General features: G+C 41.8%; 2 protein-coding genes across 2 annotated transcripts in view; both read right to left on the bottom strand.

The window, feature by feature from the left end:
• The window catches only part of LOC121462256 (ubiquitin carboxyl-terminal hydrolase CYLD-like), a 48,687-nt gene extending 43,289 nt beyond the window's left edge, over positions 1–5,398 (bottom strand). The window contains exons 1-3 of the mRNA XM_041673758.1: positions 5,180–5,398; positions 3,757–4,059; positions 1,489–1,594 (exon numbers count right to left, since the gene is read on the bottom strand). Coding sequence (XP_041529692.1) covers positions 1,489–1,594; positions 3,757–3,897 — 247 coding nt within the window. The 5' untranslated portion in view covers positions 3,898–4,059; positions 5,180–5,398. The remainder of the gene's footprint in view (positions 1–1,488; positions 1,595–3,756; positions 4,060–5,179) is intronic.
• The window catches only part of Nek1 (NIMA related kinase 1), a 554,120-nt gene continuing 540,268 nt past the window's right edge, over positions 3,948–17,799 (bottom strand). Inside the window, exon 29 of the mRNA XM_041673744.1 lies at positions 3,948–4,059. Coding sequence (XP_041529678.1) covers positions 3,948–4,059 — 112 coding nt within the window. The remainder of the gene's footprint in view (positions 4,060–17,799) is intronic.

Genomic DNA, 17,799 nt, shown 5'->3' with positions numbered 1-17,799 from the left:
CAGCCAAAGAAAATACTTATTTGAGGCAAAACAAAAGGTTCTTGAGGTTTTTTTTGGGGGGGGGGGTGTTTTTTGTTTTTCATTTTTGGGTGGTGTTTTTAGTTTCATTTGTTTTTTAAGTTCAGGGGCTGTGCTGTAGCTCAATGGTAAAGTGTTTGGTTACCACTGTACCAATTATACCAATGTAAAACACTCTGTGTTACATACCCAGCAGTGTGTGCGCGCGCGTGCAAGTGCCTTTACCCACTGAGCCATCTTGTTGGCCCTAATTATTATTTTGTAATAAACAATATATGTAGTAAAATACTAAGAATAACATATATAATAAAACTATGTAATAGTTTCTGACTACAGTTATGAAGCATGATATACCATAATAGCATCTTAAAACAAAAAGAACTTGGAGGGGGAGAATGATGAAAGAGTTGTCCCAATGAGGGTGCACTTCGGGGTCAGGAAGAAACCTCATGTCAGGGAAATTCAAGGAATTCACAAGGATGGTCCCAGCGAGGACTCCTAGCCATAGTAGAGAGGGTCCCTGAACTGGACATTTCTTATATTCAGATTGATGACTACCTTAATTGTCATTAGAGCGTCTTCATCCAGTAACTGATGGAAACAGATGCAGAGAACCATACCAAAGCACTGGGCCAAACTCCAAGTATCCTGTTGAAGAAAGGAAGGAACCCACGGAAACAACTAATCTGGGCTCATAGGAGCTCAAAGACTCTGGACCAATAGTGAAGGATCCTGCATGGACTGACCTAAGCCCTCTTCATATATGTGACAGTTGTGTAGCTTGATCTACTTGTGGGACTCCTAACACTGGGATCCTTAACTCTTAAGCTAAGTTTTGGGAACCTATTCATCATATTGGGTTGCCTTGCCCAGTCTTAATAGAAGGGGAAAAGCTTAGTCCTACCTCAACTTGATATGCCATACATAACACCCACGGGAGGCCTGCCCTTCTCTGAACAGAAACAAAGGGGAGGCAAGCAGGACCAGGGGCGGGGGGGAACAGGAGGAGAGGAGGGAGGGGAAACTGAGATCAGGATGTAAAATAAATGAAAAAATAATTAAAAACAACAAAAAAGGAATTTCAGCCATCATTTAATAAGAATCCTGAATCCTCTGTGGAGTTTAGATGACATAAACAATTTTTTTAAAAGCTTCTAGCTTCATCTCTTACTCCAAGAGACAGCATTTTTTGTATTTTTGAACCTTCCAATTACAAGACAGGATTTCTTTCTCTATTACAATGTCTAGGAGAAGACAATGTAAGAGATAATGTATAAACTTCACTATACTTATATACTTTTAGAAATAACCTTTATTGCCTTGGTTCGGGAGAAAAGAAAGGTTAGTCTATATAATGACAATTCTACAATATAAAGCCAACTTCAAAAGATCCATCTTTAGTATATATTTGCATTCTCATAACAAAATACATGTTCGAAACTATCTTCTGAATACATAAAGGAGACATACCTGGAATGATATCATTGATGTGCAGAAGAATTGTACTTTCAACACTTGCAAAGCTACAAAGTTGTACTCCATCAAACATTCCATCCCAGTTGCCAATAGGGTTATCCTTGAAATGCCAAAAAAGTAAACCTTTATATACCTTTGTCAATAAATATAAATGTGAACGCCAACATTTCTTTCAAAAGTATTACCTAAGATATCTTTCATAGAAAAATGTTAACTATTTTGCCCAAAAGAAAGGCTGTATTAGAAATATCTGCTAAAGTAACAACATTTTACAATAAAAATAATAACAATCAACTTACAGCAAACACACAAAATAATGAATCAAAAGCATTTTTCATACTTTAATCTGCAGTAATAACACCAGCTGAGGTTTAAAGAGACATTGTCTGCAAAAGAAAACTTACTAGGATTGCATTATTTTACCCAGAAACCTACCCTTAAAGTTAATCACACATCTGCATCCCCTGGGCACTTTGCTCACTGTATTACTGTGTGTCTTTTTATAAACAGAAGAGCAGTTAACTTCAGAATTCTCTTGTTATCTGTGGGTATACAAGACTTTCCTCAAAAAATGGGGAAAGTCTTGATTTTCTAAGTTATTCTCTACTGTGTCACCAGCACAGGAGTTATTCGTGAGGCACAAGCAGATGGTCATGAAACAACTGCCCTGAGAACCAGTGAGGAATGTTAGCGTGTCCCTGGAAGCAGACAGCCATGAGTAAAGTTGGGATCGACCAACTTTCTTATCAAGAAGTCTAACGGGACTGTTTGGAGCTGATGCTCGCATAAATCAAACAATGGACAGAACTTGTGTGGAGTTGGCAGGCAAGTCTCAAGACAGCCTGCCTGGGCTAAATAAGATGACCTCCTAGGTCACCATTAAGAAGGGAGAGGACCCAAACAGTTCCTGTAACATCTAAAGCCTGGCCCAAGAAACCTATAGCAAGGGGAGACTAAGTCCAAAAACTAATGGCCTTCTTTCTCCAACATTCTCTCTACCCAGTCTACAACTCCTCTGAAACACTAAACTCTCATTTAGAGAATTCTTGTTCTTAATTATTAACGATTCTGAGAGACCCACGGGTCTTACTCTGGCTCTAATTTCACATAGCGAGAGTCTGGCAAATTCTTATTTTGTACCTAACTAATGAGCCATCTTACACAATTTCTAAGTACAAGGCAACAGAAACACATTGGAACATTCATACCCAACCATCTCTGTAGAGCATTTATGAATAAATAAAAATGATTATTAAAAATATTCACTGTGTGAGTCTGCTGCTCATAATCCTCTCCCAACACACCCTGGTAAGAACAATTATGAAGGAATCTCCTTTATCCATAATGAACTTTTGCCTATACTTTCAGTCTAAGATAAAAATGTTCTCAACTTCTTTCTCCTCATTCTCTTAGGGCCACGTTAATTCACTATGTGCACTGGAATGCATCCATTGTTAGCGAGTATGGTTATTCAGTAATAAAATGAGTGACACAAACAAAAGGAGTCATATTATACCATATGACCTCACTTCTGAGGTACCTACAGCAGGCAAACACCCAGTCTGTAGTTACCAGGCATGGGCAAACTGCAGAATTTATTTAATAGAAACAGAGCACAGCACAGGATGATGAAAAAGTTCTGTAGACAGACAGTGGAGAGGCCATGATGAGAATATGCCAAATGATTTGAACTGTTAGTGTAACCATGGTTACACTGGAGCCTTTCTTATACACAGTTTGCCGCAATAAGAAAACAGTTTTTAGACAGTGAAAATCCTGTGGGAATACTCTGTCAACTCAAAAAGCAGTATGATTCTTTTCCTGAGTATTTTCTATTAATAACTTTCTACATTCATTATTATGAGAAAATTAATTAAACGTTAGCAAATATACAAAAAGTATCAAAAGTATTTTTAAATTAAAGGAAAACACAGTATCATACAATATATTTGGACTTAGTCAGAGAAATGTCAGTTTGTTTTATTGTTTTGGTTTGGTTTTTGTTTTTGTCTACTGGTCAGTTAAAATAAGGATAATTAAAAGACTGAGATTATTATCCCAGTTTCTTAAAACACAAAAAAATTTGGGAAATGTATTGTTTCTGCTCACATTCCTACTGTAATGTTTCTGTACGAAAGACAAACTGGAATATCTTCTTTAAAATACTGTAAATTTGAAGAATACAAAGTGTTCAATTTATTCCTAAATTAATAATAAAATTAATATATATATTCACAATAATAAAACTCAAAAAATCCTTACCATGTCCACACCAACAAAATATCCTAGACTCTCTATTTCTGGCAAAACATCACAGAATATTACTTTTCCAGATTCAACACTTTCTCCGACCTTCAAAGATACTCTGGAGTTTTTTTCCAAAGGGGGAGGTTCAGCCTGCATGGTATCCCCTAGGGCTGCAAAATCACTTTCCAATCCATTGTCATCATCGTCTATGGGCTCCAGCTTGTCCAATGCCACAAACACGCCACAATCTTCATCACACTGAAAAAGCTGTTTCTCTTGATATACCCCATCAGTGAAACCTTGGCCACGATGTTCTTCCTAGTTTTCAAAGTTTTTTTTAAAAAGAGATATAAAAAGATTATCCATTAAAGGGATTTCAGGAAATTACTTTGGAAAAACTCTAAATTATATCCATAATATGAAATATGACTAGAGCTGCTGTTGGGTTTAGGGTGTTTAAAGAATAAAGAAGCTGTATCTGATGATGAAACTAACTCATAATTTCAGATCATAATTCTTTTGAGAAAGAGTGAGGATTAAATTTACAACATAGTACTACCACGACTTTTGTCATGAACAGGCATTCAACTTTAACCAAACAGCAGCATCAGCTCCATTTACTGAGAACAAACTGTAACCATCTACAGCCATCCACCGTACAACTACTATAAGTCATGTGTGCTCTAAGCACTTCACATATGAGGAACAGGTTAGGAGACCTTGATGTAGGTTAAGTAGCTGGCAATCCTGCTAGTACATACCATAGCTGGCAGTACAGCCTAATTATTTCACTGCTCGAAAAGCCAAATCAAGAAGCAAGTAAAGCGTGACCTCTCTCTACTCCTGAGAGTGTCCAAATGTGAACCAATAGTCAGTTTGGAATATAGAATTCTTAGATATGTTGCCACGGCACATAAGTTCCAAGGCAGTTTATACATTCCGGGAATAAGCATGAGCAAACTGAAATTGCTGCAACACACTTCAAAAATTTTACCTCTAAACAGTTATACTTAGTAGCATACACTAAGAACTGGGAATCTTGTGGGTACTATCACAAGATAGTTCACAATTTTTTAAGTGTTTATAATTACAATTGGCAGTGTTAACTTTTAATATAGGAAACTTAAAATCTTCTTAGATATGAAGTCCAGAATAATGACTTGTAAGTTTCTACCGTAAGAGATAACTTTTTAAAGTTTTCAAGAATTGTCTTTATATCCTCTCAATTTATCATTAAATAAATTTGGGGGCTGGACTATAGCTCAGAGGCAGAGGGTCCTGAGGTCCATCCTGAGAACTATACTAAAAACAAACAAACATAAAACACAAATCTTATAAAGGGGAAAATATGTGCTCGTGGTCTCTCGCTCACGCGCACACTCTTTCTCATACGCTCTATCTCTCTCCTTCTCTCTCTCAAATGTCCTAGCAAACTTACCAGCAATTCTACTCCAAAGAAAATCCCCGACACTGTCCTGTCCGCTAATAACGGTCCTCTGAAGCGCACAACTCCTGGAAATTTCTCTTCCCCAGATCGCAGCTGTACTTTCACAGGGCTGCCCACATCTACCTGGAGGCCTTTAGTTAGTCGAATTCTGTTTCTAAATAGGCTGAGCCTCTCCTCACAGTTGGTAATTGCCAACAGTAACTCTGTAAATTTCTCAGTAATGTGATTAGAGAAGGTAGGGAGTAAAACAAAAGAGACTTTGGAGCCTAAGAATGATTGTGTGTGGTTCCTGAGTCTTGGCTGTTTACCTGGCCCCGGGAGGAGTCCGGCCAAGCTGGAGTACCCGTGTAGAGGTGCAGGAGCAAGTGTTCCAGGGATTGAATGCCATGTTCAGGAAAACGGATGGTTTGGGAATATGGTAAAAGACAGGCAACCTGAGCCCTTTAGGCCAGCTTCCATTTAAGATGTAATTAGATTGTCCATGGCTGCTCACATCAGGCTCGCTCATTCATAATGTACCCTCCATGTTCAGATCCAAAGTGTCTGGGTCAAGTGGAAATCAAACTAGTCTCTGAAAATTGAGATAGGACCTGTGTAATAGGCCAATCAATGCAATAAATTCTGCTCAAATCCAGACATCTTGGGTTTCAGAAGAACTCCTTCAAAGCTTGAGATTTCCCATTTGTCCTGTCTTTACTCATCTTATCTAAAGCAAACCAAACCAAACAAAACGAAGATACAGTCTAGTGCATAGAAGTGTTGGCATTGCCATTCTACCCTAAGCAACAAGCTTAGAGATGTGGAGTCACAGGCAAACCAGCACCCCAAGTTAGAGAGAGTGAGGAGAATGCCCAAGCTCTTATCTCTGCCGGAACCAGGACAGGGAAACCTGAGCTATAACTGGTAAACTGCCAGGAGTTCTATGTGAACAAATCAGAGAGTGAAAACTTAGGTCAGCACCTCACAGGCCAGAGAAAAAGCCCCTCTGCTTCTGCAGGGCAAGGGAAAGAATATTCAAAAATTATCCCAAGTGCCGCACTCTTCTTAGCAAGGCCTGCCTTGGGAGGAATGTCTGGTGAGAGCTCGGCCAGCTGGGGTTTTCTACAGCCTGATTAGGCTGGAAAAGGGAAATGCGAGCCATCTTGTTCTGTCCAAGGGTGAGGAGAGCTCAGAAGTAAACTCTGTGATGTGTTCACTGTGAAGTCCTCTGTCACAAGACTGGGTCACATCACAGAACTGTAGAACCCTTCCCATCTGCACACCACACTACCTCATGACCAGTGACTGACAGTAGTTGCTTTTACCCATACAGTGATTAAAAAAACTTCCAAGAGCCGGGCGGTGGTGGCACATGCCTTTAATCCCAGCACTTGGGAGGCAGAGGCAGGTGGATCTCTGTGAGTTCGAGACCAGCCTGGTCCACAAGAGCTAGTTCCAGGACAGGCTCCAAAACCACAGAGAAACCCAGTCTCGAAAAACCAAAAAAAAAAAAAAAAGAAAAAGAAAAAAAAAAAAAGAAAACAACTCTGTTCAAGAGGACAAAACAACAGCCTACAGAATGGGAAAAGATCTTTACCAACCCCGTATCAGACAGAGGTCTGATCTCCAAAATATATAAAGAACTCCAGAAATTAGACATCAAAATTCTAAATAACCCAATTAAAAAATGGGTTACGAAACTAAATGGAGAATTCTCAACAGAAGAATCTAAAATGGCTGAAAGACACTTAAGGAAATGATCAACATCCTCAGTCATCAGAGAAATGTAAATCAAAACAACTCTGAGATTCCATCTTACACCTGTAAGAATGGCCAAGGTCAAAAACACTGAAGACAACTTATGCTGGAGAGGTTGTGGGGAAAAGGGAATACTTCTGCATTGCTGGAGGGAATGCAAGCTGGTACAACCCCTTTGGATATCTGTATGGCGATTTCTCAGAAAATTAGGAAACAACCTTCTCCAAGACCCAGCAATAAGACTTTGGAGTATATATATCCAAAGGATGCTCAACCATGCCACAAGGACATGTGCTCAACTATGTTCATAGCAGCATTGTTTGCCATAGCCAGAACCTGAAAACAGCCTAAATGCCCCTCGACTGAAGAATGGATAAGGAAAATGTGGTACATTTACACAATGGAGTACTACACAGCAGAAAAAATAAAGACATCTTGAAATTTGCAGGCAAATGGATGGAGCTAGAAAACATTATATTGAGTCATGTAACCCAGACCCAGAAAGACAATTATCATATGTACTTACTCATAAGTGGTTTTTAAACATAAAGCAAAGAAAATCAGCCCACAAATCACAATCCCAGAGAACCTAGACAACAATGAGGACACTAAGAGAGACATACATAGATATAATCTACATGGAAAGTAGAAAAAGACAAGATTGCCTGAGTAAATTGGGAGGATGGGGACCTTGGGAGAGGGTTGAAGGGGAGGGGAGAGGATGGAAGGGAAGCAGAGAAAAATGTAGAGCTCTATAAAATCAATTAAAAAATTCTAAGAAATATGAAACGGCAAAAGCACATTACGACCAAGCAAAGCAAGCATGAGTGAGAATCAGCTTCAAATAAGCATGAACAATAAAGTTATCAGACTGAGAATTTAAAACAAACACAAATAAACTGCTTGTGATGGCCCCTAGCTTTACGGCCAGAACTTGGCCGGCTGAGGCAGGGAAAGCACAGTGAGCTGGGCTAGCTTGGGCTACATAGTGCCTTCAAGGCCAGCCTGGACTACAGAGTAAGACTCAGTCTCAAGAGAAAAGACAATAGTTACATAAATAAGCCATTTAACAATAGGCTAAGGAACATAATAGACAAAGTAGACTCTGTGGAAATCAATGGGCAATTTAGGCAGAGGTGAGACTCCTAAGAACCAAATAAGTACTAGAAATCAAAAACATTGTAACATGCTAAGAATGCCTTTGATGGGTTCATTAGTAGACTGAACATAGAAGGGAGAATCTCCGTGCTGAAGGGTATCTCAGTTGAAAGATCCCAAGCTGAAGAGCGAATGAGGGAAGGGGAGTACACCAGAGAAACCCAGAGCAGAACATCCAAGCGCAGATGGGACACTTCAAAGGCTGGGGTGCACATGCGCCAAGAACACAGGGAGACTCATGAAAGGATTGGAGGGTGTAGCTGAGCAGTTACGACCGAGGAATTCCCCCAAATTAGCATCACACACAAAACTACAGGTCTGGAAAGCTTAGAAAACAGGAAGTGGCTAAACCAGGATAAGCAGAAAAACGACACCTGGGCATAGCGTTTAGAGTTTAGAATCAATGAAATTATTACTCTTTAATTCTTCAAAATGCGGCAGAGGGAAAGCAACGTTCTATTTACAGAGGAGAAAAGACTAGAATTATACCTATGTCTCCTCAGAAATCATGAAATCAAGAAAAGAGTTGGGCAATAAAATGTTGAAGGTGTTGGTTGAAACAGTCTGGGGTACAATTCTCTATGTGGTGAGCCACTCCAAAAGTAAAAGCGAAAGCTAGGCATGGTGGTGCTCACTTTTAATCCCACGAGCTCAGCAGGTAGAGGTATGTAACATGAGGGCTTGCTTGTTGGGGTTTCCACAGCCAGTAAGCCCCCAAAGAAAATCACTCAGAGAGTCTACATTAGGTTATAAACTGATCAGCCCCTTAGCCCAGGCTTCTTATCTTATTAGCTCTTGTACCTCATATTAACCCATTATTCTTATCTATGTTAGCCACATGGCTCAGTAGCTTTTTTAGCAGGGTATGTCACATTCTGCTTCTTCGGGGGTCTGGGCAGGACTGGTAGGAATGGGCTTCCTTCTTCCTAGAATTCTCCTGTTCTCAGTAGAGGTAGGCAGAACTCTGTGAGTTTAAGTCAAGCCTGGTCTACATGGTGAGTTCCAGGACAGCTAGAACCACACAGTAAGATTTTGTCTCAGAAATTCAAAAATAAAATAAATAAATTAAATTAAAAAAATAAAATACATGAAATAAAAATAAAAAATTAGAGAGATAGCTGGTGTGGAGATGCATGCCTGTGATCACAGGGCTTAGAGGATAAGCTCATTCTTGACTACACAGTGAGCTGAAGGCCAACCTGGGCTACATAATGAATGTCAGGACAGTCAAGCTATAAAGGGAGACTCTCTAAAAAACTCAAAAATGAATAAAATTAGAAAAATCAAAGAGAAAGTTGGTGTTGTGATGTGTGCCTGTGACCGTAGCGCTTCAACAATAAGGTGAGGTTAAGGCCAGCATGGGCTATGTGAGATCTAGCTTCAAATCTTTTGAAGAAATTCATTCATGGGCAGCACTGTTACTTTATAAGACGTGTCAAAGAAGTTCTACACACACACACACACACACACACACACACACACACACACACACCTATACAGTGAAAGAAAGGGGTTAGAGAGAAGGCCCAGTGATTAAAAACACTTGCTGCTCTTTCAGAGATGCAGAGGACCTGGGTTCGATTCCTAGCACCCACAAACATGGCTCACAACCATCTGTAACTCCAGTTCTAGGGGTTCCTGACCCCTCTTCTGGCCTCTATGGGAACCAGACCTACACATGGCGCATGCACATTCATGCAGGTCAAATTCTCTCTCTCTCTCTCTCTCTCTCTCTCTCTCTCTCTCTCTCATATGCATGCATTCACACACATACACACATGCACACACACACATGCACGACAGAATAGAAGAGTGCGAAAATGGAAGAATAAATAAAGATCAAATCAAAATTCTTTACTGTTCTACTTACTTGATATCACAGACAGCTGTGGAAATTTTAATGGTGACGTTTTATTTCATTTATAGATGTCTAGTTGTACTTAGAGGGAAGTGAAATGAAGAACCAGGAGGAGGGTTTATGACCACCTTGCACTCCTCATGAGTTAGAATTATTTAAGAATGGGCGTGGATTCATTTTAAGTGCATATTGCAAACTCAAGGGTAGCCAAATGTAAAACAAAACCACATTTTTTTTTTTAAAAAAAGCATAATATATGTTAAGGAAAAGGATAAAATGAAATGATACTAAATGATCAATTAGGACCACAAAAGGCAGAAGAGGAAGACAAAATGGGGATAATGAGCAAGGACACCAATGAAAACCCAGTAAATGTGGGGAGGCACACTAAGTCCAACACATCAACTAAACAATTAACACTAATGACCTAATTATGACAGTTCAACGCAGAGATCAACAAAGAATCAAAAAAGATGCAAATACGTGTTTTCTATAAGAAAGCAATTAAAATATAAAACACATGTAGAGGTAACGTGGGCATAATGGCACATACCTGTAATTCGGGATTCATGAAGATGAGGTGGGAAGATCTTAATGTCTACATATTGAGACCCTCTTTCAAAAGGAGGAGGTTGGGAAGAAGGAAAGAAGAGAGGACATGAGGGAAAAGGGTAGAAAAGGGCATGGCTTGAACACTAGCCGAATGAAAACAGGAAGAACTATATTAATTCAGATAACGCAGACTTCAAAACCAGGAAGGTTAGCGTGGCATTTTTCTCTCTTGGTAACAAGCTTCCTAACACAGGGTGGGAGTTATTCCAGCTCAGGATTTCAGTGCATTTCTTTTAGGTCTGTGACATGGCAAAGACAACACAGTAGAAGAGGAGGCCAGGAGACGGCATCAGATCCCCTGGTGCTGGAGTTAACAGGCAGCTCTGAGTGCCTGGTGTGGGAGCTGGGAACCAAACGCAGGTGCTCTGAAAGAGCAGTATGTAGTTGATGCTAGGATTAGACCCTTCTTTATTAGAAATGAAAGGGGAAATGTTGTGGGAGCTCGATCCACTTAGCTGAAGACATTTCGGGTGAGTTTGTTTTTCCATTGTACCCCTTAATAAGTTATTAAATAGACTTTTGTGGGCTTTCACTTTAATGCACACTAGGTGCTGGCTAGTTTCATGTCAAGTTGACACAAGCTAGAGCCACCTGAGAGGAGGGAGCCTTAACTGAGAAAATGCCGCTATAACGTTGAACTGTAGATTCGCACACAGGGATTCTCATCCACTGCTGGAGGAAATACAACATGGTACAGCCAAGATAGTCGGGCAATCTCTTACAAAGCTAAAGATGTTCTTACTATACAACCCAGCAGCTGAGCTCCTGGAAATTTACCTAAAGGAGAAAAGAGTCTATTTCCACACAAAACCTTGCACCTAATAGCCAGCCTTATTCCTGATTGCTATAGCTTATAAGAAATCAAGATGTCTTTCAGCAGCTGAATAGATAAATGAACTCATGCCCATTGTCTGGAAACACCATTTAGCTACTAAAAGAAATGAGCTACCAAATACCCAGAGAATACACATAGGACTCCCCAGAGACTGACTGGAGAGACGGCTCCAAGCCTGAGAGCCTTGACTGCTCTATGGAAGGACCAGAATTGGAATTGCCAGCACCAGCATCAAGTGACTCCAAACCTGTGACACCCACTTCAGGTGCTCCATGGCCACCTTCTCATGTCTGTGGACACCCATAAACACACATGTGTGCCTAAAAACACATACATGAGTATAAGATAACCAAATCTTTAAAATAGATATGCAGAGAAGCCTTAAAAATGCATACCACTAACTGAAGGAGTCAGTCTTAAAAACCCACACCCTGTGTCACTTGAAGTGTGTGACAGTCTGAAAACTGCAAAACTACCAACATTAAGACAGTAAGAAAATTGGCAGTGACCGAGGGCTAGGAGGGTAGAGGGAGAAAGGTGGAGAACGGAGGATAGTTGAAGCAACAAAGCCTCTCGGAGCAATACTATTGCCATGGATAAATGTCATTACAAAATTTCCACAGCCGTTAAACATACCAGCTCTAAGAGAAGTCTGCTGTGAGCTGTGAGTCCTGTGTGGCAATATGTCAATGCAGGCTCTGATTTCCAACAAATATCCCAGTGTGGGGAGAGATGCTAGGAATGGGGAGGAATGCATGAACGAGGGCAGGGACACATGGGAAATCTCTGCGCTTTTCATTCAGTTTTTGTGCGAACCGAAACGTGGCCTAAAAATAAGTCTACTAAAAACAATTTTGGCTAATGAGGGAAACCCCAATTTGAACATATCCACATCTCTCGGCATAAATGCAAATTAGCATTTGAAACTGTTACTTGCCTCGTTTCTTTCATCTGCTAAATGAAGCTAACGGCTCGTGGGGAGCGTTAAATGAGAAGAGGGTGGAGGATAGTCTCTTCGACGTGCTCAACGCCATTCCAGTGCCAGCCACGCGAGTTCGTGGAGGCTAACAGTGCTCTGCACATTGGGAAAGTGATGTGAAGCACCACACTGGAAAAAGGAAGCAATGTGAAGTCAGCATAATCACAGAAAATGATACCACTACACAACCAACCTCAAAGAAAAAGAAAATCCCACGACTACTGTATTGTGGTAGCAGTTACAAAACAGCCAAACACCAAGGTTTGCTGTGTACTTGGAATCCTCTGAAGAATGTCAAATTAAAGAGGAAAATAATTGATTTAGGAACAATTTGCTGTAAATGAGGTAATGATTTCCAATAAAGCATTGTATTTCACTGTAAAAGTATTTAGAAAAATGACAGTATACACTTACACAAAACACAAGCTAAGATACAAACGTGCACACACACTTTTGCTGACAGACCTTGATGCCACCTGCTTGAGAGGACACGGGCCCTGAAATCCTGAGTCTGATGTTTGTGAGATTGTCTCTGTGACTTCATCTTGGTTCAAAGCCGCTTATTTATTTCTGGTTTTAAGACATGCCTTTGGCATAACTCAAATGCTTGAGAATATTTATCATCCTTGTTCATGTTTCCAGAGAGGACAGGATTTGCTGTTCCCTGGAGTCAGAGAAGAAAACAGGCTGGGGGCACCTGTTGCCTGTCCATGCCAGTGACCGCCCATCTGGCGTTCGGAGAGCCATCCCTTAGGGATGATGAGTCTTGGCCACAGAGGGTCCAGCCTGTGGCTCTGTCCGGCAGCCTGGGACTTCCTTGTCATATGACCCCCCCATGTAACGTAATCTTTCTCCTTCGTTTCTGGCAGTTGAGAGAGTACAATGTACGTGAACTGAATAGGTCCCAGAATCTAAATCGGGAGAACCCATGAGGGAGCGAGCTCCCCAACAGGCTTCAGTTTTAAGCTTTATTGTAAAATACAGCTTCCTAGAAATCCTCCTTGTTATGTAGAGAGTTTGTGCCCTGTCCCACGGCTGAGCAGTGGGTCTTGGACGGCTTTTCTATCTCTGAAAGGTCTGGAGGGAAAGAAGAGTAATCCAGGCCTAAACTCGGTCATTTGCCCAATTCATGTGTGCCTCCAGCTCTACACAGACTATTCAGAAGGGGAGGAGAGAGGTGGAGCTAATATCTAACGGGGCTGGATTTTACTTTGGGAAGGTGGAGAATGCTAATGGTTGCCAACAGTGTGAATGACTGATGGGGTGGTGTTGTGTCTTCTATGTGGCTGCAGTAGTAAATGTTATGCTGTCTACACCAACACCATGACAGAAAGAGCAAGCCATAGGCAGCAGTGTATCTACAGCCAGGTAGAGGAACACAAATAAACCAACACACCAAACCATCCAGTCAACAACAAGAAAAACAAGCACACCTAGGAAAAAAAGAACAGGTTTCTAAGAGATAATAATGAGCCAGGTGGTGGTGGCACACGCCTTTAAACCCATTGCTCTGGAGGCAGAAGCAGGAGGATCTCTGTGAATAGTAGAGATAGAGTGTGGATTTAGATAGACCATAGGCACTAGTCTATGAGAATAGTACAATGTCATTAGGAATCATGATAGCACTATTTGTTAAAACCATTGTATTTGGTTTTACTCTAGGTCTCTGGGTTGTTGGTCACCCAACAATATTGGGTATAGATTCCATCTGTGGAATGGCCCTTAAATCAAAACGGTTATGAGTTGGTTGTTTCCATGAGCTTTGTGTCCCCATTGCTGTAGCACGTCCTGCAGGCAGGACACAAGGAGTTGAGTCTGGCCTGGAGTTACATTTCTCTTTTGGTGGCATGTCCAGGCTCATCTTAAAAAATTATTATTTGAAAATTTTATACAAGTACACAAGGTATCTTGATCTCACCCATCCCCTATTCTCTGTTTCAACATCCCTACACCCCAGCATATCTCCTTCCCAATTTCATTCATTTTTCTTCCCATATGTGCATGAGGATGTCCAGTGAGGCACAGGCAATGCACAAGTGAACACAAACCCATAGAAAAGTGCCTCTCCTTCCCTCGCAAAGTAACTAATAGCTCCTCGGCTGGGAGCGGGGCCATGGGCATCGCTCCCTCGCTCATTCTGAAGTTCTTTCATTGTTGTTGTTGATGATGATGCTTTGTTTCATTGCTGTTTGAGGTAAGGTCTCACTATGTAGCTCTGACTGGCCTAGAACTCATTCTGTAAACCAAGCTGCCTTCAAACTCACAGAGATCTGCCTGTCACTGCCTGGAATGCTGGGATTAAAAATGTGCACCACCACCCCTGCAGAGTTTGAACTGGCTTGATCCCGTGGAGGTCTTGCACATATGACCACAACTGCCGTGAGCTGTGCCACAGCCAAGTCATGTACTGAAGACAGGGATTCCCAACACTTTTCCTGCCCTTAGATTCATCCCAGCCTTCCTCCAAGATGTTCCCTAGGTCTTAGGGGTGGAGGACTTTAACACTGTCATCTATGGCTAAGCACGCACCACTTAAACTCAGCCCTTTGATCTGACTCCTTCTCATCTGCTAGTTTCTAATTTGTTATTTTTATAGTTATGTATATGTGGGAAGGTGTGTACCTGCGAATACAGGTAGCCCGGGAGGCTGTTGTGCCCCCTGGAGCTAGAATTACAAGCAAGAATGGTGTTCTCCAAACCACTGAGCCATCTAGTGCAGTTTCGCGCACTGTATTTATAAAAGCATCTATAGTCTTCTGGGAAGAAAATGGAATTTAGATGAATGGTACAATGTAAGAACATATTTCCAAACATCAAATGAGGATGGCCTCCAAGTAATGTTATCAGCATCATTAAGATAATTAATGTATTGCCTTCATTTCTTTTTTGTTTAATTGGTTGGCGTTTTTTTATGTTGCTGTTGTTGTTGTTTTATTTCTGTTTTGTTTTCGTTTTTTTTTTTTTAAGACAAGTTTTCTCTTTGTAGCCCAGGCTGTCCTGGAGCTCACTCTGTAGACCAGGCTGGCCTCGAACTCACAGAGGTCCACTTGCCTCTGCCTCCCGAGTGCCGGCATTAAAGGTGTGTGCCACCACTACCCATTGCATTCGTTTCTTACTTGATTTTATACAAAACACGTGAAAACAGTTTTCTGTCAGGATGCGTGTTCCCAGTGTTCACAGGTGCCTCCTGCCTTTACAGTAAGTAGGTATGATAAACCAAGAGATGAGATTTTGGGTGTTAGAAGTAAGCTGTAATATATACAGACATTATTCATTGAAGGTTGCCATGCCAGGAACTATGCACCATCGGGGAGATACCATCTGTGAGGATGACAACCAAATCCTGCACTCAGGTTGCTTGAGGTCTAGATGACATAAATAAGACACTTTGGATCTGCCCACAGCAACCAGAAGAAGCCTGCAGGAATGGTCTCCAGTCACAGGAGACATCTTACTATTAGCAGCAGTGAGGATAGAGACTGATGAGAGCAGAGCCACCCTCTGGGGACGTCATCGTTTGTGTTCGAAGCCAGCGAGCCTCCAGAGAGTCCATAGTGCTCAGCCGGCTCAGCTCTTTTCTCGAAATTGCAGCAACGCTCTTAGATTTTGGCTTCTACAAAGTGATTCCTGATTGTTCCTCAAAGATGGCTGCTGAGAGTATCCCTGTCTTGCCGATTCTCTCCGCACAAGCACCTAGAGCAGTGGTTCTCAACCTTCCTAACACTGCGACCCTTTAATACAGTTCCTCACGTTGCAGCGACCGTAAACCACTGAAATTATTTTCGTTGCTACTTCACAAGTGTAATTTTGCTACTGTTATGAATTGTAATGTAAATATCTGATATGCGATCACCATGAAAGGGTAGTTCGACCCCAAAGAGGTCACAACCCATAGGTAGAGAACCAGTAAATTAAAAGCTTGACCAGCTGGTCTTGTCAGGATTACTGAGTTCACAAGAATTCTTCGTGAACAAAGACCCACTCCATGCTGGCCCGGAGCTGGTACCCCACCCAGCAAGCAAGTCACTCCACCACCACTGGTTGCAACTAGAATGCAGCGGGCAGCAGGGCATGCCCCAGGTGCAGCAATGAGCAGCTGGAGTCTAGATCAGTGTCAAGACAAAGGAAGCTTAGAGTCCTGGGGACAAGAGGAACACTAGACACGGAGTGAATTTCCAGCCATTCCAAATCCCCAGAAAGCTCAATGAATCTCACTTGTGGTTCAGGGTTTCATTTAAATCCCACCTTGCCTGTATCCCTCTGTTCTCTCTCATCCTCGTCCTTCCTCCCCAAACACCGACAGCACCTGCTAACAGTTCCCGCGATTGGGCATTTTCTTCTTTTTGCCTGTGGGCGTTTACGCATGTGCACGCCATGGGGCATGTGTGGAGGTCAGAGAATATGTGTGAGAGCTGGTTCTCTCCCACCACGCCAGTCGCAGGGATCGAACGCAAGTCATCAAGCCTGGCAGCGAGCACCTTCGCCAGCTGCGCCATCTCTTCAGCCTGACACTCACTCCTTGCTCAGTTTCCTGACATCAGGACTTGTTTACTTATCTGACAGAAGCAAGCCGATGCCCTCGAATGGAGAATTAACCATAGAGAGCAAGGATGATATTTTCACCGCTTCACTTGAGATACAATTCATAGCTCGGTTAGCCACTCTTCAGAAATATCCAGCTCTGGTCTAGAGAAAGGGCGCAGGGGTTAAGAACAGCACTGCTGGAAGCTGGAGAGACATGGCCCAGCAGTTAAGAGCATCTGCTGATCTCACAGAGGGCTCAAGTTTGGTCCCCAGCATCCACAAAGGTATCTCACAAAAACCTGTAACCCTTGCTCTAGAGGGTCTCACACCCTTTTCTGGCCCCCACAGACACCTGCACACACAGGGTGCACATACACACATGCATAAAATAAAAGTTAATCTTTGGGGGAGGGGAAGAATTTTTACTGCACTTGCAGGGAAATCAAGTTTGGTTTCCAGCACCGCTCAGGCAGTTCACAAACATCTGTAGCGCTGAGCTCTAGGGGACACTACAACCTTGTCTGGCCTCTGCAGGTGCCAAGCATGCCATGCATGAAGTGTTCTTCCATGTATGCAGGCAAACATGCAGACACATGAAATAAAAACAAGTAGAATTTTTAAAATGTTTCCAAGAAGAAAGCTTACGAGCCCATGGCATTTAGCAGAGTCTTAGAATTAGATAACCACTCTCACAATCGTAGACCGTTTTGATGACCCACCCCCAAACTTCACATTCATTAGCAATCATTCCCTATTTGTTCACAGTCTATGCTGAAATGGCACTTCCTCAAACAACATACCAAGAACCTATTACTGACCCGATACTGAAATACGGTATTTGAAAAATTGGTCAGGTTAAACTATGTTCTATATTGTCAGTCAGATACATGAATTCTGAGAGAAGGGGA

Source organism: Microtus oregoni, unplaced genomic scaffold (assembly GCF_018167655.1).
Source record: "Microtus oregoni isolate MIOR12 unplaced genomic scaffold, Mior012 000024F_ref0000369, whole genome shotgun sequence".
Classification (NCBI taxonomy): Eukaryota; Metazoa; Chordata; class Mammalia; order Rodentia; family Cricetidae; genus Microtus; species Microtus oregoni.
The sequence above is the reverse complement of the archived record's forward strand: the minus strand, read 5'-3'. Positions and strand labels throughout refer to the sequence as shown.